The sequence below is a fragment of the Meles meles genome, chromosome 2 (genome assembly GCF_922984935.1).
Source record: "Meles meles chromosome 2, mMelMel3.1 paternal haplotype, whole genome shotgun sequence".
Classification (NCBI taxonomy): Eukaryota; Metazoa; Chordata; class Mammalia; order Carnivora; family Mustelidae; genus Meles; species Meles meles.
Genome location: NC_060067.1, coordinates 10,568,457 through 10,580,994, shown reverse-complemented (window position 1 = coordinate 10,580,994; position 12,538 = coordinate 10,568,457). Strand labels below are relative to the sequence as shown.

Here is a 12,538-nt window from a genome sequence, read left to right as displayed (position 1 = left end):
AAAATTCCAAAGTCTTTAGCAAAACATTAAAGTTCTTCTATAGCCTTATTTCCTACCTCTCCCATCTCCTCCTATGCACCAACTCTATTTTATTTTCTCAAAATGGTGGCTTATTTGCCTTTTTTCCCCCCTCCTGCTTCCCCATATCTTGCCTTCAAGTATGGCTCACATTTTAGGACTCAGCTTAAATACCACTTCCTAGGAATACCATCTTTGACTTTGGGCTTAATACCTCTTCTGCATGGCACCTCAAGCTCACCCCAAGTATAGAATACTGTGGTATTATTGCAAATGCCTCTTGATTTCTCTAGCTCTAGCACTACATTGTAAGCCACTTGAGGACAAAGACTGTGTTATCTGTAATTGTACTTCGAGGATCTAGAATTTGTTCAGCTTGTTCAATTTTGTTCAATTGGCCATTGAACAAATGAATCCATGTGTCCAAAAAACATTATCTAGAGTGTTCACTCTGTGATGGACACTATGCCAGGTTCTGGGCTTTCAGTGATAGTGAACAAAAGCACCATGGTCCCTGTCCTTATAGAGCTTCTGGTCCATGAGGGTGAGAGGTATCATTCAAGGAATCACTCAAACTGTGACATTGCAAATGTGGCTAGTGCTGTGAAGGAGAAATGATGGTGTTTTAAGAAGCTATAAGAGAGGGTTTAGTCTACTGCAGGAACTATAAGGAGTTCCCTGAGGTGATGGCAACACTGAGATTCAAGCATTAGTAGGAATTAACTGGATGAGGCTGGGTGGGAAGAGTATTCCTTTGGGGTACAGGAATCACTATGGATGTACAGGCTTTTTAAGAGGAAATAACCTGACAAGAATGAATGCCTCATAGAACCCAGTGTGGTAGCAGTGAGAGAGGGAGAATTGAGGGCAAAGAGGGAACCAGCCACACAGAGGTGCCTAGCAGGGCCTTCAGTTCATGCTGATGATTTCCCCTTCCTCTTAAGTGTATCAAGAAGTCTCAACATGGTTGAGGGAAAGGAAGACTTTTTGAGGAGAATGATGTCAGTGCACACAGTAATTATGTATCTACAATTATTTTCTCCCAGAGCTTTTATTTATTTTGGTGGTTTTGCATAGTTTCCTTTGTATTCTACTTTCTAAAATCCTTATTGCACTCTCCTTGGTATATGTGGCCCCTTTTTGTTAGTCTCCAGGATATCTTGTTTAAACTTGTTTTTGTTGAAATAGAGCAAGAAAGCATGGATTTGGCTCATGGTAGCCTACATGATATTTTCTACAGCAACGATTCTTTTGACCCATTGATATAGACAGTGTGCATATCCTTAGGTTATTATAGATTCCTTGGTGCCACAATTTGGGAATCCTGTCCACTGATCACCATGTTGGTACCTCTACTATAGTCTTGAGTGTTTTTGTCTAAATAGGGCTTAAAACTAAGTAATATTTCCAACTATTGTTCACCTTCTTTCCCCGCCCCCAACCAGGTGGTTCCTATTTCTACCGATGAACAAATCAAGTTTTAATTTTTTGTATGGCTGATTAAGTGTTTATAGTTGCCATTCAGAAGAATGTATACATGCCATTTATGATTCAATTTTTGGCAAATATTAATTGAGAATTGACTGTGCTCCACAAGCTTTACTTTGGTATTCAGGATAGAGAGAAAAAGAGACATAGTCCAGGTCTTCCTGTTTCTTTTAGTCTATGCCAAAGACAGTTAAATGCACACATAATTTCAAAATAGTGTGATGAGTGCTGTGGTAAAGGAAAGCTTAGAGTTACAGGGGAACATTGAAGAGGAAATCTAACCTAACTGGACTTACCCATCTCACCTGGACTGAGGCAGCAAAACTACCAGAAAAGATAAAGGCTGATTTAAGTCTTAAGGATGGGTAGGACTGATTCACGGTAAGAAGGAAGAGTAGAGGTTATTCCGGGCAAAGTGTGTTAGATGGGCAAAGACACAAAGGCATTAGCATATAAGGCATATTGAAGGAATTGCATATGATTGAAGGTGGCCGTGGTATAGGATTAGGGCAGGGGAGAGATGAAAGTTGGGGCTGCACATGTGAACAGAGGCCAGATTATGAATGGTCTAGAGTAAGGTCATAAGACACATCCATAGGCAGGACTGAACAAATCCTGTGGATTCCATCTTAAAGTATAGTCAGAATCCAAACACTTCTTGCCATCTTGACTGTTACTACTCTGGCTCTAACCATCACAATTTCTTACATGAATTATGGTAGCAACCTCCTAACTGGTTCGTGCTGTCCTTGACTTTCTTCAGGCTGTTCCAACACAATAGCCGTAGTGTTTAGTACATAAGCAGGTCATGTCACTTCTCCATTTAAAACACTCCAGTGTCTTCACATCGTACTCCTCATACAAACCCAAATTTTCATAGCTCTGCTTAGTACTTGGTACTCTTTAAGATACTGTATAGTTTACAGTTTATTTACTTGTGTTGTTTATTGTCTCAGTAGAATGGAAACATCTCAAATATGGGAATTTTTGTGTTTTATTCACAGATATGACATGAACATCCTTAACTGTGTCAGTTAATATGTTGGTAGTAGTATTTATTCAGGTATTTATTCAAGTTGGAATGGAATGACTGAGAGCCAGATATATCATGATACTCACCTCATTAGTTATTTTTTTTAAGATTTTATTTATTTATTTATTTGACAGAGAGAAATCACAACTAGGCAGAGAGGCAGGCAGAGAGAGAGAGAGGGAAGCAGGCTCCCTGCTGAGCAGAGAGCCCGATGCGGGACTCGATCCCAGGACCCTGAGATCATGACCTGAGCCGAAGGCAGTGGCTTAACCCACTGAGCCACCCAGGCGCCCCACCTCATTAGTTATTGTTGAACAAGTTTATTTGGGCTCATTCCCACCCTTTGCCTTCCTTTCCCCTACCTTATCCCACTCCCAATTCAGACCCTATGGTTTCAGACCATTTGTGTTGAAATGAACTGCTTTTTGTATACATATTAACCTTAGTCTCCCAAGGATATTTTTGTTCATGGTCAAACCTGGACTAAGTCAATGTGTGCCCTTCTTTCTTGTGTCAGCTGCCCTTCCCTGTGATGAGTTCTCTGAGAACATGATGAGACCCATGTTTGGGAGCCAGGGGTGAAATCTTGGCCTTTCAGTGAGAGGAGAGCAGTGTTCTAACTTACTGTAATTGGACCTGAATGATAACAGTCACCAGGTTTCTAGTGTAAATTACATTCCCATTTTTTGAAGCCAGAGTCTCCATTCCCTCATATTGGTCATACTCTGGCTCTTGGTTCTTCTGCTTCCATGCTGTGAAAATGGACTGCTCTGTTTTTTCAGGCTCCATAGGGTATTAAGCATTTGATTTCTTCATAAATAGAGCAGAGAAATATAACCACAGAATAACATTGTGGACACATTCAACAATATTTATTTAGTGAGTAAAAGAGCAAGACCTTTTGTTACATAGGCTGTTCTTCCAGTCAATAAATGTTATTGTGACCAGTGGACAGTGTTTGAAATCAGCCCATTCTGATTAAGGGTGTATTAATTACCTTAATGATCATGTTTAATAGGTTATTAAACAATTATTTTCATATGCTCTGAAAGGTGAGAAATCATCTTAGGCATACCTTCTCAGGGTTGCTTTCAGATCTCTGGTCTGCATCTGCTGACTACTGTCTAGGTGAACAGCTTATTGCTAAACAGTCACACAGAGAAGGATTGCTGCCTGCTTCTAAGTTGTTTATTGTGCTTATTGTTAACAACCACCAGCACCACCACTGCTGCGTCACCATTTTTTTGAGCCCCTACTATGCAACAACCACTACTTTGTAAGTTCCTATACAATGCTTTGCCTCTGTTACTGCACTGAATGGTCCCACTAGCTCCTCAAGGTAGATCTTTATCTCCATTTTTCTGATTACAGAATTGGATAGAGAGAGGATAACTAGCAATAAGCAAATGATAAGTAAGCTGTGAACCTCAGTCAAGCTAGAGGAGGTGTCATGTGGCAGCTCTGTGTTTAATTGCTCAAGGGAATAATATGAGGAAGATAAAGTCCCTGTCCTTGAAAAACTTACCTTGAAGTAGATATTCTTAGCAAGCCAAGTGAGTTGGGTTTTTTTTTTTTTTTTGGTCATCTTAATTCCCATCTGGAAATAGGACAAGATAGAAAGGTGAGAATTTTTTTTTTCATATGATTTTGTTACCTCTTTCTGCAGAAAGGAGCTGGATACCACCTGGATCTCTTTTGGGTGGCCATCCTCATGGTGGTGTGCTCTTTCATGGCTCTTCCATGGTATGTGGCTGCGACTGTCATCTCCATCGCTCACATCGACAGTTTGAAGATGGAGACAGAGACTTCTGCCCCTGGAGAACAACCAAAGTTTCTAGGTGTGAGGTATGTTTAAGTCAGAGGAAAACGGCTCTAAGGAACACATCATGCCGCATCTCTGTTGTCATTTCATAGGAAATGGGCAGAATGGGAGGAGAAAAGGCTAGTGGTGACTAACTTATTCCTTTAGTTACTATTCCAGAAAGGACTACATTTTCATTAGAAAGAGAGTCTTCAATAACTTTTCAACTTCACTTCTTATGTTACATAAATTTGCTTCAATTAATGAAGGCTAAATGACGCAACATAAAAGCATAAATAGTCATTCATTTTCTTCACTGTGGAGCACACTTTGGTGCTGTGGTACTTACCTGATCCCAAGTATTGTAAAGGCCAAACCGTTTACCTTTCAGCTCTGTTGAGACTCCCCAAAACTCTTGAGTCTGCTTATGATTTTTAAGATCTATGAAGGGAAAGGAATTCCTATTTTCCAGTTCTTCTTCTGTCCCCATAAGCACTGAGAAACCTTGACCTCTAGCTGTTAAATTTGGGTAGCCAAGAAGGGCTTGCATAAGATCTTCATACTGTGTTGAATACTTTTTGCAGCAAGCCCTGCTTCTAAGTGCTTGGATGAATAGCTTGCAGGACAGAGCCATTGTTTCCCACGCCATAACAGTGGGTGATTCTTTCTTGGGGGCTGGGGGAGGGGGTGTTGGATAGGAATCCTATTTGTTAAAAAGTACTCTTGTTGTTTAGATTTGGAAATTAGATTTATGGGATTTATTGCACTTATGAAATTTCCCTGAGCTGTTTGTTAATTAGAATGCAGGACAATGTAATATCTGTCTCCTGTGAAAGAAGGTGTAATTACACAACAGTGTAAGTGTTTAAAAAATAAGGGCTTCAAAGAGGCCAGGAATTGATGGACCAAGAGCAAATGACTTTTTTTTAAAATTCTAAAAGGAACAAAGGATTTAGCACAACCACTTTTCTCTTGACGAATTCAAATCATGTTATATAACAGTTTTAAGAGAATTTTATAGTAATGTTGAGCTTCTATGCTGTCCTCGAGGAATTCACTTATATAAGATATCACGACCTTTGCTGTTTTAGTCAAACATTAATTTGGTCAATGTACAGTCTTTTTTGAAGGTGAAAATACAAGGAGCTTATTTATGAAAAGAATTTATGAAAGAATTTATGAAAATTCTTATTTATGAAAACAAGAGATAAATTGGTAATCATTTGATTTGGTTTCAGGGAACAAAGAGTCACTGGAACCCTCGTGTTTATTCTGACTGGTCTGTCAGTCTTTATGGCTCCCATCTTGAAGGTAAATATGTAAAGTACTTGTCTCTTCCTCCTTCTCAGTACGTGACAGATAACTGGGTATGTGAAGAGTAGAATTCCTTATCTGCACGATTCTCATCAGTTCTGGAACATACTGAAGCAGGCAGGGGCCAGGTAGAACAAGTACTTTTAAAACTTTTATTTTGATGTCTCACTCCTTCACTCCTTCTATTATGAATTATTATTAGTGTTGTTGTAGTTACTTGGTTGAGCCATATTAAATAACCAGTATTCAAGCTTTTGACCTGTACAAATGATAATTGCATAGTTTAGTCTAACTGATCTCCCCTCCTCTCTGCATTTCTTACTCTCCTTGTATTCTTTCTTCCCACTGCTTTCCAATTACTTGTCCCTAAATCCTGCTTCCCTTCCCCCCATACACAGGCGCACACTGGACTCCTGGATAACATGAATGATCATTTTGTAGCTTTTCTCCTAGTCTTAATTATTGCCGACTATGTTTCTCTTTTCTTTGAATCAGAAGGCCTAATCTCCACAGAGGGAAAGTTGAGTAAAATTACTGGTCTTTGACTAGAAAACTTTAGAAATGAACTTTGGAAGAAGAAAAAAATGACATGCTAGATGATTTAGAAAATTAGGAGTCAAATATATATGTTTGATCGTTGGGGTGACTATCTGACAAAATTGATGAATATGAACTGTATGGGAAACCCTATTACAAAGATGAGATAGGGTTAAAAGAGCAGGTTTAGCTGTCATGAAGCTTCCATTTCTTTTTTTCTGACAGAGGCATTTTATGCTCTCTTCTATTGCATAAACAGTACTGGCCAATTATTGATAATTTGTATTTGATGCTTTGCACCACAGAATAAAGCGTGAAAATTACCTATAGACCTAGAAACTCTAAACAACCAGTTAATATCCTTTCAAATTTGTCTCTGAGAATTTTTGTTTATTTTTAAACAGTTCTCATTTTTCAGATTTTTAAGATGCTTATTTAACTACACAAGTGATGAAGCAGTACACTCTTGTAAAGAATTCAAACCATACAGAAGTATAGAGAGGGAAAGGCAAAAGACCTCTGTTTCTCTCAGGTTGGCACATTTATGAGTGGGTTGCCATTCAGATGAACTTGAGGAAAGTGGAACTATAATTTTGTAGCCTATAGTTGAGACTGGCTTTGCCCCTTAGGGAATTTAGATAAACACATATGTTATGCAGAAAATACTTGGTAAATAGCGAAAAGATTTAAATGTTCATCTCTTGTTCCTGGTTTCCACAATTTCAGTTAACTGGCTTAACTAATTTCTGCCTGGGATCATGAAGGAATATATATTTCATGCACATGTGGGAAAGTAAAATTTAAAATAACCTCGAAGAAGTAATCTCTGATCACATAGGAAGAACCTCAGGAGAGTACAGGTCTTAAGGTTTTGCAGGGACAGAGGGAAATCTGTGATCCCTTTTGCCAGTGCACAGCAAGTTATGGGGTAGGTTTGAAGTTGTGGATTTCACTGCATCAAGTCCCCAACCTGAAGGCTTTATGTTCCTTTGTTGCCCCACAGACACCAGCACAGCAACTCGTGGAAATGTCTAGCCACATAGACCATAGAACCTCATCTGGACAGATCCATTTTTAGAAAGGTCATTGTAGGCAATTGTGACCTCATGTTGTAGGAGGATACACAGGAATGAATTTGCCCCGGGGTTCCCCAAAGGTGGGCTCACATGATGCAACCACAGAGTTTTTTTATGGGGTCTCTTAGTGATTAGCTCCTAATAAGGGATAAATAGAAATATTTCCATCAGTTCAAATAAGCTTATTAGCCCATCAACCCCCACCCTTTTTTCTTTTATTTTTATATTATGTCTTTTCATTAATACAGTATAAAATCCTAACTCAAAAAATTCATTGTTTAAGAGCTCTTTTTTTTTTTTGCTACAGCAAATTGGCTTTAATGTTAAGAGAATCTGTCAGCTGAGTAATCACATATGATCCCAAAGGGACACAGAGAACAGATACTGTATAAACTGCTATTTTTAGGAAAAGATGCAAGACTCACATTTTCAGCAACACCTCTTCCTAACTATTTTCTAACCCTGCACCCAAATGTGGCTGCAGAAGAATTAAAGCTGTAAGCCCTTGTGTTCTTTATTGTACAATGATTTTTTTTTGCCCTGATGTGCAAAGCACTTTAGTATCTGCAGGAACAGATTAGAATACAGAGAAAGGAGAAAGAGAGATGTAAGTGATCAATGAGTATGAGTTTGCTTTTCCTTTTGACCTTCCTTAAGCTCACCCTTATTCAGCGGCTAATGTTCATAATTATGGCCATTTCAACTTTGGGAAATGCAAAGAATCATTGTGAGAATCAGTGGAAAAGGTAGTCCAGCAAACATTTTTATTGGGCAAGGCTTATACTCAAAATGTGGGAAATGAAATTATTTTGTTACTATGGCTTCCAATATATGGTGGGAAACAGATTTTAAAACAACAATAAAGTATTCCAGCACTGACAATTGTGATTCCAGACTTCGGTGAGTAGAACTGTTCTTTACTTTAGGAATCACATCAGCTATTTCTAGATCATGTGGCCTTCTTGCCATTGAAAGTGGGTAGCTTATAAGCATTCACCAGAGAGTTCTTGGTGGCTCATGTAAGAAGTCAGTACAGGAAGAGGCAGATGTTGAGGGTATAGTTTAACTAAAACTTAAGTAATGACTAAGTGGAGTCAGGATTAACAATTAACCCTAGAATTCACACAGAAAGAGGTACCAGGGGTTACTTGGGAGGAGGGAACCTTTTTCCTCCACCATTCAACTGTGTGTTTTAAAGGGACAGGTGACAACTTTAGAGAATGGTTTTACTTAAGAGTCTGCCTTTGAAAGGCAGATCAAATGCATGGAATCAAGAGAAATATGTGCCTTTCACTTTTTAAAGGGACATGGCTCAACACCTTCCCTGCCCAGCTCCCTGCATCCCACTTTTCCCATGCCTCAGAGGATGCCAGGAATTTCTTCCCTGCACTAAGCAGGGTGGGCGGTTGTTCCCTGCACCTCCCTACGCAGGCTTTCTTTGAACAGGAAGTCTGTGACCTCTGTTTTGATCTCTTTGCCAGAGTCTCTCTTTTTACATGGAAAAAATGTAAGGAGTCATAGTGTATTAGCTTTAAGTTCATGAGGATACCCCATGACCTCAACCAGCTGCACTCACACATGCCTCAAATCCCACCCCGGGGCCAGTACAGAGCTGTGGGGAAGCAGGGGGAACTGGCTTCCCAGGCTGGTTGCAGTTTCAATCCGTGTCTCTGCCGCAGAAATACTGCCTGTTGAGCTCGTGTTCTGGATGGGGAGGATGGGGCCCACCGCAAAGCAGCAAAAAGATGAAAGACCTTTCCTAGAGCTTCCTTTTACAATGCTTCTGGCAAGCTTAAAGAAATAAAGATCGAGTAAAGTTCACTGCCCCTTCTGTGGTCTTTGCTTGAAGCAGTTCATCTTTAACATGAGGTGTAGCCAAAATTGGTCTTTCAGATTTGTTTAGGGTTCTAAAATGCGGAGGCTAGCATTTAATTTTTACCTGGCAGGCGTTCGTTGAGCTCCTCCAATGTGCCACACACCCTACTCGGTATCAGGGAAATGAGGAGAGAGGGTAGTAAGGAGGAGGATGGTAGTAATATTGGCTCCCGTTCACTGGGAGCTTGGCGTTGGACCAAGAGCTCTGCACAGATTGTTTTTATTTAGTTCTCCAGTAAAACCTATGAAAAACCTATGTATAATTGTATCCATCCTACAGATTTAAAAAAAAAAATAAATAAATAACTGGCCGAGTCCCAAAGTTCTTAAATGGCAGAGCCAAGGTTTGAACTCAGGCAGTTCTAACTCCAAAAGGCTGATCTCATAACCATCATGGTGTATTGGCTTTTTTAAATAAAACAGTATTGGCCTTAAAGAGCTCCTTTACTTTCATTTCCCGGAGATGATCTTCCCGTTTCTTTGATCCAATTTCCAGGTCTCTTACATAGAGAGAAATATGGCGTTTTCACAACCTCTTCATCATAAGTCGCTCCGTGGTTTTGTCATCGTGAGATTAAGGACCAGATTGCAAGTCGGCAGCTTCCTTATGGTCCTAGATTTTTAGGGCTTAAGGGCATTAGGATGTTATTTTGATAACATGTTCCTGAAGACAGTTGTTGTAGTTGAAAGGACAATATTGTAGAGCTTAAAGAAAACCGAGGTTTTGAGTCCGACCTTTGTGGCCATCTTTGTGGCCTGTACTCCTGCTACCCCACCCTTACCACAGAGGGACCAGAAGGAGCTGTGCTGGGTGGCTGCAGGCTTCTTGACTTGCCTGTGAAGGTCCTGATGCTGATAATGACATCAGTACCACATTTGTCATTTCTTGAGCATCTATTATGAGCCAGTCCCTGAACTAGATCTTATATAATCTTTATCATAATCACTCTATAGATGAGAAGACTGAGGATAGCAGTTGACAGTTCTCTCGGTTCCACAATGGGTAGAGCCAGAATTGGAACCCAGGTCTAACTTCCTGCACTTCCATGCCCTTCACCAGTACTTCATCCTGAGCGTCAGACACACGCGCACACGCACACAGTGACTATTATTCCGCTGGGTGGCCTCACTCCTGTCCTGAGTTCTGCACTGTGGACAACTACCATCAACCTTTCTTATTAAATTTACCCTTTCACATTTTTTTCTTACGGCAATATTCTAACACTATCAAAAATCAAAGGGAGGGCTAAGTTAAAAAATGGAACTACATTCACCAGAATTTGAAAAATTGGGTGACATAATCTGAGTAGGCTAAACCTCCATTGACTTAATTTAATTTTTCTGTCTGGTTATAGGATCAAGCATTTAACTTTTTCATTTCTAATGTTTATGAGAAACATATAATACTTACTTATAATCCTTTTCACCAAAGAATATTTTTTAAAAAACGTCATCATCTCTAAAGCTGTTTTCCTGCCTGTACCGCATTCTCAGTTAATGGTACCTTCTGATTTTATTTTGTGGTAGATTTGGCGAAATCTGGCATAAATTCAGAGAGAATAGACTTCAGCACTATGGTACAACTTTCCTTCACTCTGGTGCTAGAGCTACATTAAAGAAAATATTTAGCTAAACTTAGGGGAGGGGTGGAGATAACTCTCAGTATCACCTTTGTGATTACTTTCTTTCAAGCCAGAGAAAACACTTTACTCAGATTAAAAAGTAACTACTGCAGGATTTCTAACAGCATGCCCAACTCTCTAAGAGAACTATGCGTCTCTTTCCCCCTTCCACCTTTCTTTCCTTCCCAAGGAATTAGAAATGAAATGGATATATGAGAGGAATCATCATATATTAAAGAAAAGTGGGAGTGCCCTTGCTTTCAAAGGATATTTTAAAAAATTAAAAAATGAGTGAATGCTGTGAAATGGTTTCTTTGTTGGTTATTCTTTTGGTCAGTTTGTACAGGGGAATGGGAATAAATACATTCTAAAGGAAATAAAGGCATGTGTCAGAACTCAAGTGGCTTGAATGTGATGTGCTCACCTCTTTGTGGTGATTGTGGGGTATTACAGCCACATGGCTTCCCCAACACTTGTACTGTGCCTCCTACCCCCTCAACAGTCAACATCAATTATTTTTTTCTGAGCTCAAGGTCAAATTACCTATGTTACAATTACTATTTTTTTCTAGAAGGAACGTGGGATGTTTTATAGAAATACATACATGTGTTACATATAAATTTAATCATTCCTATAGCTAGCCGGTAGCAATTGGAGATTGTCATGACAAATTTTGAATTTACTAATTTCCAGTAGTGACCAAAGGGTCTCAGATACAGACATAGAAATTGTGTTTCATTTAATACATGTTATAGTTCTTTAAAAATTACTCTGAAGTCATACTGTTTCCTGCCTACAAAGCCTCCTTTATGTAGATTTGGTAAGATTGAACTTAATTGATTGTGGGTTTTGAAAACAGAAATTACTTGAACTTCTTTTCAAAATCCAAGCTTGAGAACCTTTTGGTGTTCAAATAGAAGACTTCCCAGAAACAGAATCAACCTTGAGTTGCTTAGTTTCTACAGTACTAAGGACATTTCAAAGGTCTAGGAACAGATAAAACTTAAGGAACATCGAATTGGAACTTCCCATTGCTAAAACACTTTGTATTATTGTAAAAAGACTCTTGCTAATTAATGCATAAAAATGTATTATTCACTTTTTAAAGATGGGTATTACTACATGTGTGTAATTAATTGCCTCCGTATGCTTGATGCTCCTTTCAAGCAGGGTTCTCATTAGTTAGTCCTCTTAATATTCCTGAGAGGAAGAAAGGGGACAGCCGTTTGATGTTTGCTTAATTGAAAGAGGCATTTACACACCAAGCTGATAGACGATTTGGCAAAAATTATTAAGGAAAAAATCAACAGGCTGTTGGAAAGGAACTTGGTCTCAGGAGTGAAGCAACTGTCAACCTTTCTATCTCACAGTTCATGCAAACATCTGGTTTACATAATCATTCCTTTTAAGGGGAAAGGGAAACGAATGTTTTTTTCCATTAAAAAAAATATTTCTGAGGTTATACATGCTCATTGTTTAAAAAAAAATGCCAGCAGGCATCAGATGAAAGTTGAAAATCTCCCTCTACTTATTTCTAGTATAGAGTTTAGAAGTTTATCAATGATGAATATACTAATTAGAGTTCACTATATTATTATGTCATATCTTTTAGTTTCAGATTTGGCCTTTATTTAAACTACTCTTCTTCATTACTGTTTTTATTATTTTTTTAACCTTTCTCCATTTTTCTTTCTTTCTAGTTTATTCCCATGCCTGTTCTCTATGGCGTGTTCCTGTATATGGGGGTAGCATCCCTTAATGGTGTGCAGGTGAG

At 39.0% G+C, this 12,538-nt stretch overlaps 1 protein-coding gene across 2 annotated transcripts in view; it reads left to right on the top strand.

Annotated features, from left to right (window-relative positions):
• SLC4A4 (solute carrier family 4 member 4) overlaps positions 1 to 12,538 on the top strand; it is a 353,934-nt gene that overhangs the window by 327,334 nt on the left and 14,062 nt on the right. For both annotated transcript variants that reach the window (XM_045987257.1, XM_045987268.1), the window contains 3 exons: positions 4,206 to 4,384; positions 5,579 to 5,651; positions 12,465 to 12,533. In XM_045987257.1, the coding sequence (XP_045843213.1) occupies positions 4,206 to 4,384; positions 5,579 to 5,651; positions 12,465 to 12,533 (321 nt within the window). The remainder of the gene's footprint in view (positions 1 to 4,205; positions 4,385 to 5,578; positions 5,652 to 12,464; positions 12,534 to 12,538) is intronic.